We start from the raw sequence: 17,859 nt of genomic DNA on the forward strand, positions 1-17,859 counted from the left end.
GACCAAAGGTGACAAGCGTGCCAAATGCCTTCTTCCTGCCTCTTCCTGGTTCGCCTCTTTCTCTCTGTTCCACAAGACTCCATAGGGCCCCACTATTTACTCAGAGAAACAGCCTGTATTTTCAAATGAATTATGACCCTGAGTAACATGAAAAATTAGGACAGGTAACCCCAAATTTGGTCACAGAGAGTGTTTAAAAGTCCATTCTGAAATGGAAAGGCCTGGGACTGTGGTGGCAAGGGTTAAGACAGGCATTCCAGAGTTCAAGTTCTTTCTAGCTAGAGGCAAGGATGCCATTAGTGGAATGATTAAATTAAGGGATGGGCTAAAGGACGGGGTTGGAGCAACACAGAGGTTGTGCATGGAAGGATAACGCCCATTGACAGAGTTTTTAATATGAGGGATATTTGCTTGTATTGGCTTATAACTTCCTGGGAGTAGCCAGTTGCCCGTGTGCAGTATTCTCCTGCCCAGTAGGACTGTCCTTAACCTTGTGTGTAATTTTAGGTCATAACATCATGCACAAAACCAGCTTTGACACCACATATTGGCATCTAAACAAACTCCCCATCTGTATGATTTGATAGCTTACTAAGTTGTGCCACCAGCATGAACCAACTCTTAAAACTAAAGCATTTCTAATATTTGAGAGTATGTCTTAGATTCAAATGTATTCAGCACAAGTGAATCAATATTCAAATTATTTGTAACACATAAACATATATGTAAATTTAGTTACTTAAAAGAAATGTAACTTACCTAAATGCTTCTCCCACTTGCAGCTCTTCCCCTCTATTCAGATAATAGGCTCACTAGTTGTGGGCCAAGTCTAATCTGAATCGGAATCAGAATCAGGTTTATTATCACCGGCATGTGTCGGGAAGTTTACTAACTTAGCAGTTCAATGCAATGCATAATGAGGAAGAAGAAGAAGAAGAAGAAGAAGAAGAAGAAGAAGAAGAAGAAGAGGAAGAAGAAGAGGAAGAAGAAGAGGAAGAAGAAGAAGAAGATCGATTTAGAGTATACATATATTGAATAGATTAAAATCGTGCAAAAAACAGAAATACTTGTATATTAAAACAGTGAGGTAGTGTTCACGGGTTCAATGTCCAGTTTGAAAACTGATGGCACAGGGGAAGAAGCTGTTCCTGAATCACTGTGTGTGTGCCTTCAGGCTTCTGTACCTACTAACTGATGGTAACAGTGAGAAAAGGGCATGCCCTGGGTGCTGGGGGTTCTTAATAATGGATGCTGCCTTTCCGAGACACTGCTCCTTGCTGCAATTTTACCAATAATACTTTTGTCTTAAATGCTGGATACAGAAGGACATTGTTCAAATTTCAAAGTAAATTTATTATCGAAGTACATATATATGTTGCCATACGTATATTATCCTGGAATTCGCAAACACGAGGAATTCTGCAGATGCTGGAGTTTCAAGCAACACACATCAAAGTTGCTGGTGAACGCAGCAGGCCAGGCAGCATCTCTAGGAAGAGGTACAGTCGACGTTTCAGGCCGAGACCCTTCGTCAGGACTAACTGAAGGAAGAGCTAGTAAGAGATTTGAAAGTGGGAGGGGGAGGGGGAGATCCAAAATGATAGGAGAAGACAGAAGGGGGAGGGGTGGAGCCAAGAGCTGGACAGGTGATTGGCAAAAGGGATACGAGAGGATCATGGGACAGGAGGTCTGGGAAGAAAGCCAAAGGGGGAGGGAGAGGAGGGAACCCAGAGGATGGGCAAGGGGTATAGTCAGAGGGACAGAGGGAGAAGAAGGAGAGAGAGAGAAAGAATGTGTGTATATAAATAAATAACGGATGGGGTACGAGGGTAATAGTTAACTTCCACTAATGCCCCACCTCCCCCTCGTACCCCATCCGTTATTTATTTATATACACACATTCTTTCTCTCTCTCTCCTTTTTCTCCCTCTGTCCCTCTGACTATACCCCTTGCCCATCCTCTGGGTTCCCCCCCGCCCCCCCGTCTTTCTTCCCGGACCTCCTGTCCCATAATCCTCTCATATCCCTTTTGCCAATCAACTGTCCAGCTCTTGGCTCCATCCCTCCCCCTCCTGTCTTCTCCTATCATTTTGGATCTCCCCTCCCCCTCCCACTTTCAAATCTCTTACTAGCTCTTCTTTCAGTTAGTCCTGATGAAGGGTCTCGGCCTGAAACGTCGACTGTACCTCTTCCTAGAGATGCTGCCTGGCCTGCTGTGTTCACCAGCAACTTTGATGTGTGTTATCCTGGAATTCACTTTCTCGCAGACATTCATAGTAGATCAAAAAATACAATTAAATCAATGAAAAACTACAAACAACCAATGTGCAAAAGAAGACAAACTATGTGAGTACACAAACAACTAATAAAAATAATAAAATCAGTAAATAAATAGCACTGAGAGCGTGAGTTGTGGAGTTCTTGAAAGTGAGTCTGTGGGTTGTAGAACTAGTTGATGTGAGTGAAATTTTCCATGCTGGTTCAGAAGCTTTCCCATTGGATGTTGTATTGGATTCCAATGTTGTTATACCATTGAATTACACAGGAGTACAACTGAGAATTTTCTAGCCAACACCTTCCTGGAAATTTGAGATTTGTGTGTGTGCACAATTGTGTGGGTGTTTTGAATTTTTTGATGATTACTGCGATAAGATGTAATAATTTCACATGGAACTGCCAAAACTTCTTAGGATAACTCGGGATAATATTTATCTTGTGTTGATTTTTCAATGTTACAAATATTTGTTTTGCACAAGGTAAGCTAGCAAATTGTGAGCACTCTTTATTCCCTGAAAGACAGAAGTCATAATGTCTTGTAACTGCTGGCTTCCTAATGCATAATGGCTTTCCTGTTTTGATACCTAACAGTAATTGAACAATACATTCTGCCTGTTCTGGTTAGTTATTCATGTATCTTTCTTGCAATTGATTTTTGAATGAAACACAAGTCTTACTTGTTGACTGAGTGTCTTCTGTCTTCCATTTTGAAAAGAGAACAGTGTCCATTTTGTATCCCAATTGTTTAAAAGAAATTCACTGGAATTATTTTTCACTATGCCTGCCTTCCAATCCCTAATCTTGTTTCCAATGGGAGCTGAACGTCCCCCTCCTCATACAGTACATTATCAATGGTTGCATTTATTTGTGTAACCTGTTTTACGCATCTGTGCTAAAGTTATCACACAAAACCATGTTGTTCAAGTCTTTTATCTCCTTTGTACTGCAGACGAGTATTGATTACTCACTCAATCTGGCAGAATATCTTTCCCTTTTGCTTCCACATTGACATGTACTGAAAATAAGCTTCAATTTTACAATCACAAACTTGAGAAAATCTGCAGATGCTGGAAATTTAAGTAACACACACAAAATGCCAGAGGAACTCAGCAGGCCAGGCAGCATCTGTGGATAAGGTCCTGTTGAAGGGTCTCAGCCCGAAATGTCAACTGTATCCTTTCCATAGATGCTGACTGGCCTGCTGAGTTCCTCCAGTATTTTGTGTGTGTTACTTCAATTTTACAATGTCCTTTTCCTTTACTTGGCTTCAGAGTTTAAAGATAAGGAAAGGTCTGTTGATAAGACCTGATTCTTTTTCATTGTATTAAATTCAGAAAATGTCAGTGAAAATGAAACTTGATGAGATTATCTTCAGGGCAAAATTTTCCATTGTGTTTCCTTTGGTCAACAAGTTTCACAGATAAAATTCTCCAGGCACCTGGAAAATGAAGCTATATACCAACTTTAATATATCAATTTCATACGTGCCTCTTCATGCAAAGTCTTATTGTGGGCTTGATTTTATTTACTAGCTACTGAGATTTGCTTAGAAAAACATTGATACTCAAAAGCTTAGCATTTTGATTCACTTATTATTGGAAAAGTAAGAGATTTCTGGGGACTAGGATCTAAAGTAACATAATCATATTTTCAAAATACAACGTTCAATGTAAGTTTATTATTAAAGAACATATATGTCACCATATACAACCCTAGATTCATTTTCTTGCAGGCAAGCACAGTAAATACAAGAAGTACAATAGAATCAATGAAAAATTGTACCCAACAGGGTGGGCAAAACCAATGTGAAAAAAACAACAAAATGTGCATAGACAGAAAGAAAGAGAAAAAAGAAATGGTAATAATAATAAATTAATAAGCAATAAATATTGAGAACATGAGATGAAGAGTCCTTGAAAGTGAGTCCATAGGTTGTGGGAACAGTTCAGTGATGGGGTGAGTGAAGTTTCAGTAAGAAATAACGTAAGATGCTGGACGCCCCTTCAGAAGCACACAATGCAGTACACTGAATTGGAAAAAACTGAAAATAAACTGGTTCACACAAGAGTGCTTGGGGCTTTGGATGGAGTGAAAGAAAGTGCAGGTGTGCACCCTACAATGGAGAAGCTACAGACCACTGGCTGCCTTGTGGAATATCTCCGTACAGTCCAAAAGAAGACCGTGAACTTCATTTTAATTCTTCATCTCATTCTTACTCTAACCCTTCTGCCTTTGGCCTCTTGCGGGGATCAAATGAAGCTTTAGCGAGGGTGCAGAGGAGACTTACCAGGATGCTGCCTGGATTTTAGGGCATGTCTTACGAGGAGAGGTTTTGTGAGCTCTTTGGTGAGAAGGAGGATGAGAGGTGACCTGATAGAGATGCACAAGCTGTTAAGAGGCATAGACAGTGGATAGCCAGAAGCTTCTTCCCAGGGTGGAAATGGCTAATATGAGGGGGTTGTAATTTTAAGAGGACTGGAGGAAAGTATGGGGAGGGGGAATGTCAGATGTATGTTTTTCACACGTAAGGAGCAGTGAGTGCATGGAACACCCTGCCAGGGGTGGTGAAGAGGCAGATACATAGGAGCATTTTAAGAAACTGTTAGGTAGGCACACGGATGATAGAAAATTGGAGGGGTTTGTATAAGGGAAGGGTTAGATTAATCTTAGAATAGGTTAAAAGGTTGGCACATCATCATGGGCCAAAGAGCCTGCGGTATGCCGTAACCTTCAGTATTCTATGTTCAAAGTCTCATCAGCCATTGCCGCTCACTTCCCCCTTGGGGCGCATCATCAAAGTCAACAATCTTATTTAACTATCCTTCCAAGTTTATGTCAGATCCAAACACACCTGGTATTAGAGCTGGGAATACTGGGGATACTCCATGGGTTGAGCTGTGTCTCTGCGGAAAGGGATGGGAGTGGCGTTTTGGGTTAATAATGTCTCACGATGCCCGCCTCAGAGAACCTTTTTATCTTTTTATAGAGGATGTCTGACCTGTTAAATATTTCTAGCATTTGGTTCTGTTTTAGGTTTGAACTGTCCCTTCCCCAACCACTTCCTCGACCCCAACTTTGTCATTTTGGATGTAACTTAGTTTTTCTCTCCAGAGATGCTGCCTGACTACTGAGGTTTCCCATTTCCTTTATTTCAGGTTGCTGTATCTCCCAGCTTCAGCAGATGTGCTCTTGCCCTTCTCTGCCATCCCTTTCCATCTTCTGACGGGCTTGTACTCTGCTGTACAGTTCTACCTTCCATGCTCTCCAGCCAGGTCAGCTGCCGTTACATCCTCTTAATGCAGACAACAATCTGTGCCCTTTCTTGGTCTCCACCTTATCATTGGTATTCAATTCGTTCTTTCCACCTCCCTGCTTCTCTCTTAATGTTTCCAGATGAAAATTTTTGACATTTTTCTAGCTCCGAAGAAGTTGGCAACCTGAAACATTTACATTGTTTCATTCTTCACAGATGCTGCCTGACCACAGATTTCCAGGATCTTCTATCTTTAAAACAAAAAATTCTCTTGCTTCCTACAGTTTTAAAGTTGGACTAGGAATGCCACAGAAATTATGAATTGAAAATGATGAATTCATAAGGTTATATAGTAAAGTTCAAAGTAAATTTATTATCAAAGTACATTTATTATCAAAGTATGTATACTTTATACAACCTTGAGATTCGTCTCTTTAGAGGCAGCCACAAAACTAAGAAACCCAATAGAACCCATTGAAACAAAAGAAGACCGTCAAACACTCAATGTGCAGAGAAAAAAAACGTGCAAACAATACAAGTAAGCAAATAGCGCAGTTTTTTATTTGTCACCATATAGGAATCTAAGATTTATTTTCCTGTGGGTATTCTCAGCCAATCTATAGAGCAGTAACTATAACAGGATCAATGAAACAGAAACCAGTGTGCAGAAGACAACAAACTGTGAAAATGTGACTATAAATAAATAGCAATATATAACGACAACATGAGATAATGAGTAAAGAGTCCTGAAAGTGAGATCATTGGTCATGGGAGCATTTCAAGGGTGGTGCAAGTGAGTGTAATTATCCCCCTTTTATTCCAGAGCCTGCTAGCTGAGGGGTAGAAGACTTTCTTGAACCTGGTGGTGTAAGTCCTGAGGCTCTTGTCCCTTCAACCTGATGGCAGCAGCAAGAAGAGAGCATAACCTGGGTGGTGGAGGTCCCTGATGATGCTTTCCTGTGACAGCGTCCCCTGTAGATGTGCTCAATGGTTGGGAGGGCTTTACCCATGAAGTACTGGGCCGAATCCACTGACTTCGGTAGGATTTGCTGTTCAAAGGCATTGGTGTTTCCATACCAGGCTGTGATGCAGTCAGGCAGTACACTCTCCACTACACATCTAGAGAAGTGTGTTGAAGTTTTAAATGTCATTCTGAATCTCTGCAGACTCCTGAGGAAGTAGAGGAAACTGCTGAGCTTTCTTCACAAAAAAAAACCCAATAGTCTCTGAAAGGAAGTGTCAAATAAAGAGATTGTAAGGTTGGAGTGGTCCTGATTCTCTCACCCATCTCCTTAGGCTTCAGGTTTAAGCATTGAAACGCCAGGAGGAAAAGCATTGCTTTTATTGTAAGAGTTTATTAAAAATAGAGGCTTCTCATTTTAAAAAATGAAAGTGGTGCTTAGTACTTATATTTGCCAAAGGTTAGATAATGACCTTGTTTCACGTGGGACTGCGAATAATTCCTTGTTCAGCTCTTTGTTCTTATAAATGGACTCCACAACCCTAACTCATCAGAGCCAGTACAAACTGCCCAATTAATATTGAAGCAGTCTGTTTCATGGATGAAAGAGTTTCCCCTGATAATCTATCTGTACACATATCTTTTGGTCCAATGGGCCCTCCTAATCCTTAATCACAGCCTTTCTAAAACACTGCAGGGCAGCTGTAATGATCCAATATGCTAACACATTATCATGCTAGGTTGCATCACCACCTGGTATGGAGGGGTCACTGCACAGGAACAGAAAAAGCTGCAGTAGGTTGCAAACTTTGCCAGCTCCATCATGGGCACGAACATCCCCAGCATCGAGAACATCTTCAAAAGCTGATGTCTCAAATAGACTGCACCCGTCATCACCCAGGACATGCTCTCTTCTTATGACTGCTGTCAGAGAGAAGGCACTGGAGCCCGAAGACACACACTCAAAGTTTGAGGAACAGCTTCTTCCCCTCTGCCACCAGATTTCTAAGCCAACAAAGAACCAACCTATAAACAATACATCACTACTTTCATTCTCGTTTTGCACTAATGATTTAATTTAATTTTGTTTCTGTATACATCTCAGTGTGATTTATAGTTTTTAAATGTATTACACTGTACTGTCACATGACATACAGCGTGTCAGTGATATTCAATCTGATTCTGATTCTATACAATAGTGTAACAATCTCTTAAAAAACATCAAGTCAAGAGAAGTCAAGTCAAATTTATTTATAAAGCACATTTAAAAACAACCCATGTTGACCAAAGTGCTGTACAAACGTAACATGCCATGCTTTCCACATTTAGTGTCTCACATTGCTTAAATTAAACAACTTAAATCCTCTCAACTATTCTGCATTCTGCTCCTGTGCTCGGTGAAAATGTGCCCTACAGCATTCGGCTTTTAAAATAAACCAACTCGCTTTTTCTCCCCTCCTTGTGTTCACTGTACGATATCATCAAACACGTGCCACATGATCTGTTCCAGTTGTCATAACATGATACTCTGTGGGATCAGAGTCACTTGTAAGGAAGCGTCTTCAGCACCACCTTACGAACCCGTAGATAGCATCGGATGACTTCAGAGGCTGTGGGAAATTTTATTCACAAAATAATCTGCAGAGGCTGGGGTCAAAGCAACACTCACAACATGCTGGAGGAACTCAGCAGGCCGGGCAGCATCCGTGGAAAAGATCAGTCGACGTTTCGGGCCGGAACCCTTCGTCAGTCCCGAAGGGTTCCGGCCCGAAACGTCGACCGATCTTTTCCACGGATGCTGCCCGGCCTGCTGAGTTCCTCCGGCGTGTTGTGAGGGAAATTTTATTGGCATTTTAATTTTTGTTCACATATCCCACACAGATAGGTTGAAAGCTATTCACTTAGTTGGAATCACCTATATAAAGATATTGTCATGGCATACTTGGTGCTATATAGAAATGCGGCTTCAGTGGGTGGGTTAATGAACTGCCATCTATACTTTAGACTATTAAAATGCTGAGTTTTAAAATGCTGTGTGTTGTCCCCATGGAAGCCATGAGAGAGTCCAAGTCCTCAGCACCAGCTGCGTGACTTTTTGCTCAGCAGAGCAGCATTTTTCAACTTCGCTGACTCCAGATCTCTTAGTTGTTCAGCTGTCTTGGCTGAGCTGTGATGCATTGATCACATTATTCAACTATTCTAAACGTCTGGAGTTTAGATTCCACCAGACGGAGAATTTGAATTGTTTTTAAGAAAGGCTGTGAATTGCTGGAATCCGAGGAAGAAAAAAGATATTCTTTGTCCTTTAGGGAAATTAACCTTTCTGCTGTTTCCCAGTTTGGCCTCTGTGTGAACATTAAATTCCGCTTATCAGCGAATCATTCACTTGTACCACAGCATTCGCGAGGCAATTAGGGCAGGACAATAAACGGTGGCTTTTAAACCATCAGCATTGTTTTTTTAAAAAAAATTAAAACTATTCCCTTTCCTCTGAAGGAATTGATTGCAGATGTACATCATGTTACTCTCATTATCAATTTGTTTTGTTCAGTGGCCCAAAATCTTTAGGAACATCATGGGGGAAGATGGCACCTTTATCTCCAATAAACTCACATGTAAATAATTTATTCAGATACTTTTACATGTAAAGGTTCCCAGTCATTAATGGTGTTCTAATCCCTTCTTTAGCTTGCTTACACTTCTCAACCTTGGCAAAATATCTAGGGACCCATGTTTCTAATTGGACATCCTTTGTTTCAAAATTTTAGTTGTTATAGGACCTGTTCTGACAATTACTGGGGTTTGGTAGAATTTTTCTGTCATGTTTGCAAAATGCTTACTGAGATCTACACTGTTTCTTTAAACGTTCTTTTTTTTGTGATGCCAGAGCCCATCAGATTAAAGAACAAACTTCCACAATTGTCATTTCTTAAACATTCCAGCTAAATATGTAGAAATGCTGCTTTGAATGCTTCAAATTTAATTTCTATTCATCAGTAAATTGAAATGTGACTTTGGGAATTGGCCTGATTTCCATTCATTCACAATGGCAAGTCTCACCCAGGAGACGAGCAGAGAAATCTAGGCTGGCACTGCAGTGCAGCACTGGGGGAGTCTGGCACAGGGACATCAGTCCGAGGCTCCATTGCCTCCATCAGTGAAGGAGAGTTAACTCTGGCATTTCAGCTGGCAGTTCTCCCATCATGAACATTTCTAAAACAGGTTGCATGGCCATTATCATGTAGCTGTTTGTGGATGTTTGCTGTGCACCAAGTTAGATGTTATGTTTTCTACCTTAAAGGAATGAATGCATTTCAGATGAAGGTCATGGGATGTAGTGTGCTGGGAGATCCATACAGTGATGTGAATGCCACTGTAAAATATTATATCTTGCTTTCTTGCTAGTCAATCACACTTGACTCAGAACGTCAGTTCTGCGTAAGGATATGGTGGGTTATATTTTACTGTTGTTGCAGTGTGCACATTACAGCAGACTGAAATAATCCATTAATAAACTTGTGATAGCTTCCCCGTTTTCTGTTTTATTTCTTCAAATAAATCTAAACACATTTTCCATAAGGAAGTCCAGGATCAAAGCAATGAAATTTGACATACCCACACTGAATTGATTGCTGAAATCAGGGCAGTGCTTTGAGTGAATTTAATTCTCCCACCCTCTTCTACTCTTTTACTTCATCCTGACTCTGTCTACCGAGGTCCAAGTAGGACTTCCCAACTGATAGTAAAATCATTTTGGTTTCAGCAACTTAATCCTTCATATTAGCCAGAAGTAGATTTTTAAACAGTTTCTTAAGGGCTAAACAATATATATATAGTTCTGCTAAGCTATTAGAGTAGCAGTCACTATTCTTAGCATTGTTGTCTTTCCCTTTATGATCCCAGTGGCCTTTAACTTACAATCTCTGATGTTGAAAATGTTATGTCACACCTTTCATTCCAAGGATATACAGTGATTAGTTGCCAGTGTTGAAACTTTGCAGTGGATGGAGAACCATTCATGTTTTCATTTCTCAGGCTACAAATTCTGTTAAACTGAATTTTATAGAGTCTAAAGCTATTGTCAAAGGTCTTTGTTGCTGTTGAATATCACTGTCAACATAAATAGAAAGATAAATACAAAATTGGGGATAACTTAGAGAAATTATGTCACTGGAAATTTGCTACTGAAAACAATTGCCCTTCCTTTCTAGCAGGTGTGTGTGTGTGTGTGTGTGTGTGTGTGTGTGTGTGTGTGTGTGTGTATGTATCCCAAATAAAAACAGTAAATTCTCTGATCAGACAACATCTGTACAGAGATGACTTTTCATCAGAATGTGAATCATGAGAAAAGTGTATATGTATGCTCTTGTTTGAAATGATTAAATACTTTAAATACTTGTTCTATAGTAGACTGCCATCTGTTCTAATAGAATAATCCAAAAATGAAAATACCTCTGAGCTGCTCTGAAAACTGGTTCTGGTTATCATTTAGGGAAGATTTGCTATTGCAGCAATTTGCCAAGACTAATTTGCTGTCAGTTCCTCTTACTCTAAAGGACAAGAGTATCATGGAACCATTACCAGTTCAAAGCTCTCCTTTAACCAACACACCATCCTCACTCTAATATCCTTGTTGTATTCTCAATGAATTCTCAGGTTGTATTAACACGCTGAGCTAACGCCAATGTGGGAGCACCGTCACATCAGAGAGTCTTGCAATTCAGAGAGAACATCCTCCATTATAGAGGTCTGTGTGGGTATAAAGCTAAAACTCCCTCTGAACCTCACGCACAGCTGAGTACTTGCAATTCTGACATGAGCTGGAGATGACTCGCAAAATAAAGCAAAACAAGAAGATTTTCTTTGCTGTCGATATATTGTTGTTGATCAATAACAGAGGACACACACAGCGATGACCCAATTTGAGCGCTTATCAGAAAATAAAACTGGCATGATCTGCACCTGACACATACGGTGAGGTTCCAAAAAGTTAAAGGCAAGTAACCATGGTCTTCTGCTTCTTTGAGGAATGAGACCTCACACTCAGTGTCAACAAGACCAAGGAGCTGATTATTGACTACAGGAGGAAGAAACCGGTGGTCCATGTGCCAGGCTTGATCAGGGACGAAGAGGGTCAGCAACTTTATATTCTTTGGTGTTATCATTTCATAGAATCTATCCTCGTTCAGCTCAAAAGTGCTATTACAAAGAAGGCATGGCAGTACTACTACTTTCCTAGAACGCATACACTCTTCTCAGGCTTCCAGCCGCCATGTCCAGGTGTCGATTTTAACTGCTGTATATAGGCGGTATATATTCTCAGAACTACTGTGCCGCGCCAATGGCTTTTGGGATCACCTAGTGAGGGAAGCCATTGAAGTAAGACTAGAGAATAAGAATTTCAACAATGATGAAGGTCTTGCTCTGAGTAAGAACTGTTATATGACTTTAAACAAGGCCGCAAATGGAAACTTGATTGGTTGAGGACTAACCAGTCAGAAGGGATGGACGATGGGAAATGAGTACATATACCACTGGACTAGACATGCCTAGGCATCATCCCTGATGAAGATGGTGGAGTTTGTCGTTGAAACTTTGGTTAAAATCGATACCTAGACCCGGCTGAAAGCCTGAGAAGAGTTTATGTGTCATGTACGTTGGAAAGCAGTTTTAGACACTTTCTTACTTTAAGTTTGAGGAGATTTGGCATGTCATCTAAAACTTTGACAAATTTTTATAGATGTGTGGTGGAGAGTATATTAACTAGTATGGAAACACCAATGCACTAGATTGGAAAAGCAGTACATTGCAAAAACTATAAGTATATGTGAAAAAAGAAAAAAAATATTAAATAAGTAGTTCAAAAAGAGAGGGAAAAATGCTGAGGTAGTCTTCTTGAGTTCATTGTCCATCCTGAAATTTGATGGCAGAAGGGAAGAAGCTGTTCCTCAAATGTCTTCAGGCTCCTGTACTCAGCCTTGACGGTGGCAATGAGAAAAGGGTATGAGCACATCTACATGGAGTGCTATCACAGGAAAGCAGCATCCATCACCAGAGACCCTCACTATTCTGGGTACGCTCTCTTCTTGCTGCTACCATTAGGTAGGAGGTACAGGAGCCTCAGGACCCACACCACCAGCTTCAGGAACAGTTTTTACCCCTCAATTATCAGGTTCTTGAACCAAAAGGGATGACTTTGCTCAGCTTTATGCACCCCAATACTGAACTGTTCCCACAGCTACTCAATTTCAAGGACTCCTCATTACATGTCCTTAATATTTATTTCTTATTTTACTTACTATTATTATTATTTTGCTTTTTTTTGTTTCTTCATATTTACTGTGATTGCCCACAGGAGACTGAATCTCAGGTTTTACATGAGTCTTACACAGTTCCAACTTGTTTGCTGTTAACCGTATTCAAGGACTCGGCAGCTAACCTTGATGAGTATGCTTCAGCTGTCACGGACTTTATTTGGAAATGTACAGAAGATTGTGTGTTTCGCAAGACGATCCGGGTATTCCCTAACCGGAAACTTTGGATGAATTATGAGCTCAAGTCCTTTTTAAAGGCTAGAGCTGCGGCTTTTAGGTCTGGGGATACCAGTCGCTACACGGAATCCAGGCGTGAACTCCGGAAAGCCATTAAGGGTGCCAAGAGGCAATATCGAGCCGAGTTGGAAGCCCAGGCTAACCAAAGGGATGCCAGTAGACTATGGCAGGGTCTAAATGAGATCACTGGGTGCAAAGAAAAGGCTGGGAATATCAATAACTGTGACGCTTCTCTTCCTGATGAACTTAACGTATTCTACGCAAGATTCGAACAGAAGAGGAGCGTCCTGCTCCCTCCGGATGAACCGGACCTGGTGGCATCGAGGTTCATTGTCACCGAGGAGGACGTTAGAAGAGCCTTCCTGAAGATAAATCCAAGGAAGGCGACGGGCCCAGATGGCGTCGTGGGATGGGTTCTCCGGGCCCGGCCAAGCGAGCTAGCTGGAGTGTTTGCTGACATCTTCAACTGCTCTTTGCTTCAGTCTAAGATCCCCTTGTGTTTTAAGAAGGCAACGATAATCCCAGTGCCGAAGAAGAGCAAGGTGGCATGCCTGAATGACTATTGACCTATGGCTCTAACATCAATTGCTATGAAGTGCCTCGAGCGATTGGTTATGGCACACATCAACCACAGCCTACTGGTCAACCTCGATGCTTTGCAATTCGCCTACCGGAGCAACAGGTCAATGGCAGATGCCATCTCTCCGGCCCTACGTTCCTCCTTAGAACACCTGGAGAATAAAGACGCATACGTAAGAGCTCCTTTTCATTGACTACAGCTCTGCCTTTAATACCATCATTCCAAATAAACTGATTCCTAAGCTCCAGAACCTGGGCCTTGGCACTCAGATCTGCAACTGGATCTTCAACTTCTTCACAGACAGGACCCAGGCTGTAAAGATAGGGGACAAGCTCTCCTCTACAATCACTCTGAGCACCGATGCCCCGCAAGGCTGTGCACTCAGCCCCCTGCTGTACTCACTGTACACCCATGATTGTGTAGCCAAGTTTCCATCAAACTCAATATATAAGTTTGCTGATGACACAACAATTATAGGCCTTATCTCGGGTAATGATGAGTTTGAGTACAGAGAGGAATTTAAGAACCTGGTGGCATGGTGCGAAGACAATAACCTATCCCTCAACGTCAGCAAGATGAAGGAATTGGTTGTTGACTTCAGAAGGAGCAGCGGACCACACGACCCAATTTACATCGGTGGTGCGCAAGTGGAACAGGTCAAACGCTTTAAGTTCCTTGGGGTCAATATCACAAATGACCTGACTTGATCCAGCCAAGCAGAGTTCACTGCCAAGAAGGCCCACCAGCGCCTTTACTTCCTGAGAAAACTAAAGAAATTTGGCCTGTCCCCTAAAACCCTCACTAATTTTTATAGATGCACCGTAGAAAGCATTCTTCTAGGGTGCATCACAACCTGGTATGGAAGCTGTCCCGTCCAAGACCAAAAGAAGCTGCAGAAGATCGTGAACACGGCACAGTACATCACACAAACCGATCTTCCATCCTTAGACTCATTTTACACTGCACGCTGTCGGAGCAGTGCTGCCAGGATAATCAAGGACACGACCCACCCAACCAACACACTTTTCGTCCCTCTTCCCTCTGGGAGAAGGCTCAGGAGCTTGAAGACTCGTACGGCCAGATTTGGGACCAGCTTCTTTCCAACTGTGATAAGACTGCTGAACTGATCCTGACCCAGATCTGGGCCATACCCTTCAAATATCCGGACCTGCTTCTCGGTTTTTTTTGCACTACCTTACTTTCCATTTTTCTATTTTCTATTTATGATTTATAATTTAAATTCTTAATATTTACTAATTTTGACTATTTTTAATATTTAATATTTGTAATCCAGGGAGTGGGAAGCGCAGAATCAAATATCGCTGTGATGATTGTATGTTCTAGTATCAATTGTTTGGTGACAATAAAGTATAAAGTATAAAGTATGAATTGGCTAATGAAGAATTTATATGCCTTTTCAACTACCATCTTTCCAACTCAGGGTAACCATAAGGAAGAGGTACAGGAGCCTCAGGACACACACCACTAGGTTCAGGAACAGTTATTATCCCTCAATCATCAGGCTCTTGTAGCAGAGGGGATAACTTCACTCGCCCCATCACTGAACTTCTCCACAACCTATGGAATCACTTTCAAGGACTCCTCATCTATTATTATTTATTTTCTTTTTCTTTTTGTATTTGCACAGTTTGTTGCCTTTTGCATGTTGATTGCTTGTCCATCCTGTTGCATGCAGTCTTTCATTAATTCTTTGTGTTTCTTTATTTACTGTAAATGCCTGCAAGGAAATGACATACACTGTTAGTACTTTTCCTCTCTGACTTCCTCTTGGCACTTTCTTCCCAATAGAATTAATCCATTGACATCTTCACTAGTTGCAACATTTTTCCAGTGCCAATCACCGAGTCCATTTTTGAGTATCAGTGATCTTTTTAATCATAGATCCAACCAATGTTCAATTCGATGACTTTTCAACCACTCCTTTCTGTGAATAAGCTTTCAAGCACTATTAGTCATCTTCAGCATGTAGTCTGAGTCTCCTGGAGGCACTCCATGGTCTTACTTCCCCGAGTTTTAAAGATTGTACTAAAGATAGTTGATATCTTCTGCCTTTGGCTGAAAGGTATTGAAGGTTACTATGTCTTCCTCACTTTCTTTGCTCTCATTTTCATTGATACTGACTGCAGTGATGATACTATAGCCTCGCTGAGATCAGTACACTGTCAGTGAATTTCTCCTCATAATGGGGCTGTCTGGCCTAGTAACCTAGTTAAAGCCCAGTGATGTTATCCATCTCACATTTGCTACATAGGTAAGGACATCTGATATAGGTTGTAAAACAATACCGTCCTTCCATTGGAGCTGTGTCATATAATCTCAGTGGAACTGTATATTAATCTTTCCACTAATACCCATTTATTAAAACTGCTGTCTATAAGGTGCATTCCCTAGAACATATCCCATGCTATTTCTGTTATCCTATTTTTATCTTCCTTGCTTGTAAGGTTTAAAAATGTAACCTTCTGCTGTATATGCTGTATACTTATCTCAGATTGAGCCTTCTCAGCTCCCAATTTAAGATTGCAAATCAGGTAATTATGCACTCTGCAGCAGTATTATCTTCAAGTGAGTAAACATCAAAAGAATCGCCCTATGGTGCTTCCCACTATCTCCTCTGACATTGTGTCGTGTGGAGGTTGAGTACGTGCCAATAAATGGTTCACGTCCCCAAGGTCGTTCCACTACATCGCAGACTTGACCCAGGAAGATAATGGAAAACTCACCACTCACTTACAGCAATGTTTAAGATATAAGACATCATCCAGATGAAGAATAACTCGCCACTACTGCATCCAGGTTGCGATAATTCTCCAGTAGTTAGCCTGGTGCAGAAACAGCATTACCTTTTATTTGAATTCAAATGGAGAGGAGAGGCTGTTTAAGTTCACATTTATTTTTTTAATAAATTGACTTTAGATAGCTTTTAAATTTTTATGGTTCTTAAGTGGTAATTACTTTATAGATTTTGTTTTTAATAATTTGGCAGTTTTCAAAAATTGATGAAATTTTTAATAACTTTTGAATGCTTTTGTAATTTATAGAGTGTCAGAGACATTCAGGATCATTAAAAATAATCATCAGTTTGACAGTCTCCTTAGCTGGAGGCCATGGCTCAGCCAGCTTTCAAAGCTGCTTTAAGCCTTTTCCTGGGAATATATCTGTGCAAAGTCCTGCTGTCAGAGAGGTCCTTGCCAGTGAAGAGCTGGCTGACACTGAAGGAAGTTAACGCAGAGGAATCTGTTAAAGACCACTGTGGGTTTGGCACACCAGCCAGCTGCAATCGCAGGTGGCTCACCATTGGCGTGAAATTCCGAATCTTCGTATCTGCACCAAGAAAAATGCAGATCCTTCAAAATAACCTCATGGAACAGCTGAAGTAAATATGATCACAGGAGACAAAACTTCGTACTGATGAAAGATGGTTTGTATCAATTGCTGTTAACATAAGTCAAAATTGAATACTCTTGGGAGTCAAAATTGTAGGTGGGGAATACTAGTTCAGAATAAAGAAGTAGGTCGGAAGACTAGCAAAGGCAAACCTTAATATGGGAATCTCCAGGGAAGTAACAACACCTGAGGCTTTCAAAACTATTTTACAGTCCAAATGGACCACCTTTTAACATGAACTCAATCTGTCATGCCATCGCATAATTAATTGGATTCTGGTGCAACATTGATAAAACAAATATTATTAATTTAGACTGTTTCAGGGAGAATTTATTCATGTTCATGAATGCAGTGATATTCCAACGCAATGCAAAAATGTGAAAACAGTGCAACAGTAGTAATTAGCACGCAATGCTGCTGTATTCTGTTAATTTGTCAGGCTATTTCAGAGCAGCACTTTTGAAATGGGTATTTTTTTTTCTTGCTATGCAGCACCGGCTGGCATTCTGTTTAAAAATATATCCTGGCAAGAAGTTAGCATGCCAGCATGTATTACTCAGTTGTTCAGTACATGACTCAGAGAGATAGTGAACTTAGACTTGGAGGTTCTTGGCTATCATGTAACTCATCACAGCTAGGAGTGTAGAAAAGGACTCTCTACCTTCTGGGTTATAATGAGGAGAACTACCTGGAGCTCCGCCATTCCTGAAAACTCGTTATTACCTGGATGAGGAAGTGGAGGGATGGGTTAGTAAATTTGCTGATGACACAAAGGTTGGGGGTGTTGTGGATAGTGTGGAGGGCTGTGAGAGGTTACAGCGGGACATTG

At 41.0% G+C, this 17,859-nt stretch overlaps 1 protein-coding gene across 3 annotated transcripts in view; it reads left to right on the forward strand.

Moving 5' to 3' along the window:
- Positions 1-17,859, forward strand: part of xkr6b (XK, Kell blood group complex subunit-related family, member 6b) — a 485,147-nt gene that overhangs the window by 165,963 nt on the left and 301,325 nt on the right. Inside the window, exon 4 of one of the 3 annotated variants that reach the window (XM_072251433.1) lies at positions 13,295-13,326. The exons of the other annotated variants lie outside the window; for them this stretch is intronic. Within the exon in view, the coding sequence (XP_072107534.1) occupies positions 13,295-13,326 (32 nt within the window). The remainder of the gene's footprint in view (positions 1-13,294; positions 13,327-17,859) is intronic. 3 annotated transcript variants of the gene reach the window in all.

Source organism: Mobula birostris, chromosome 2 (genome assembly GCF_030028105.1).
Source record: "Mobula birostris isolate sMobBir1 chromosome 2, sMobBir1.hap1, whole genome shotgun sequence".
NCBI classification, from domain to species: domain Eukaryota; kingdom Metazoa; phylum Chordata; class Chondrichthyes; order Myliobatiformes; family Myliobatidae; genus Mobula; species Mobula birostris.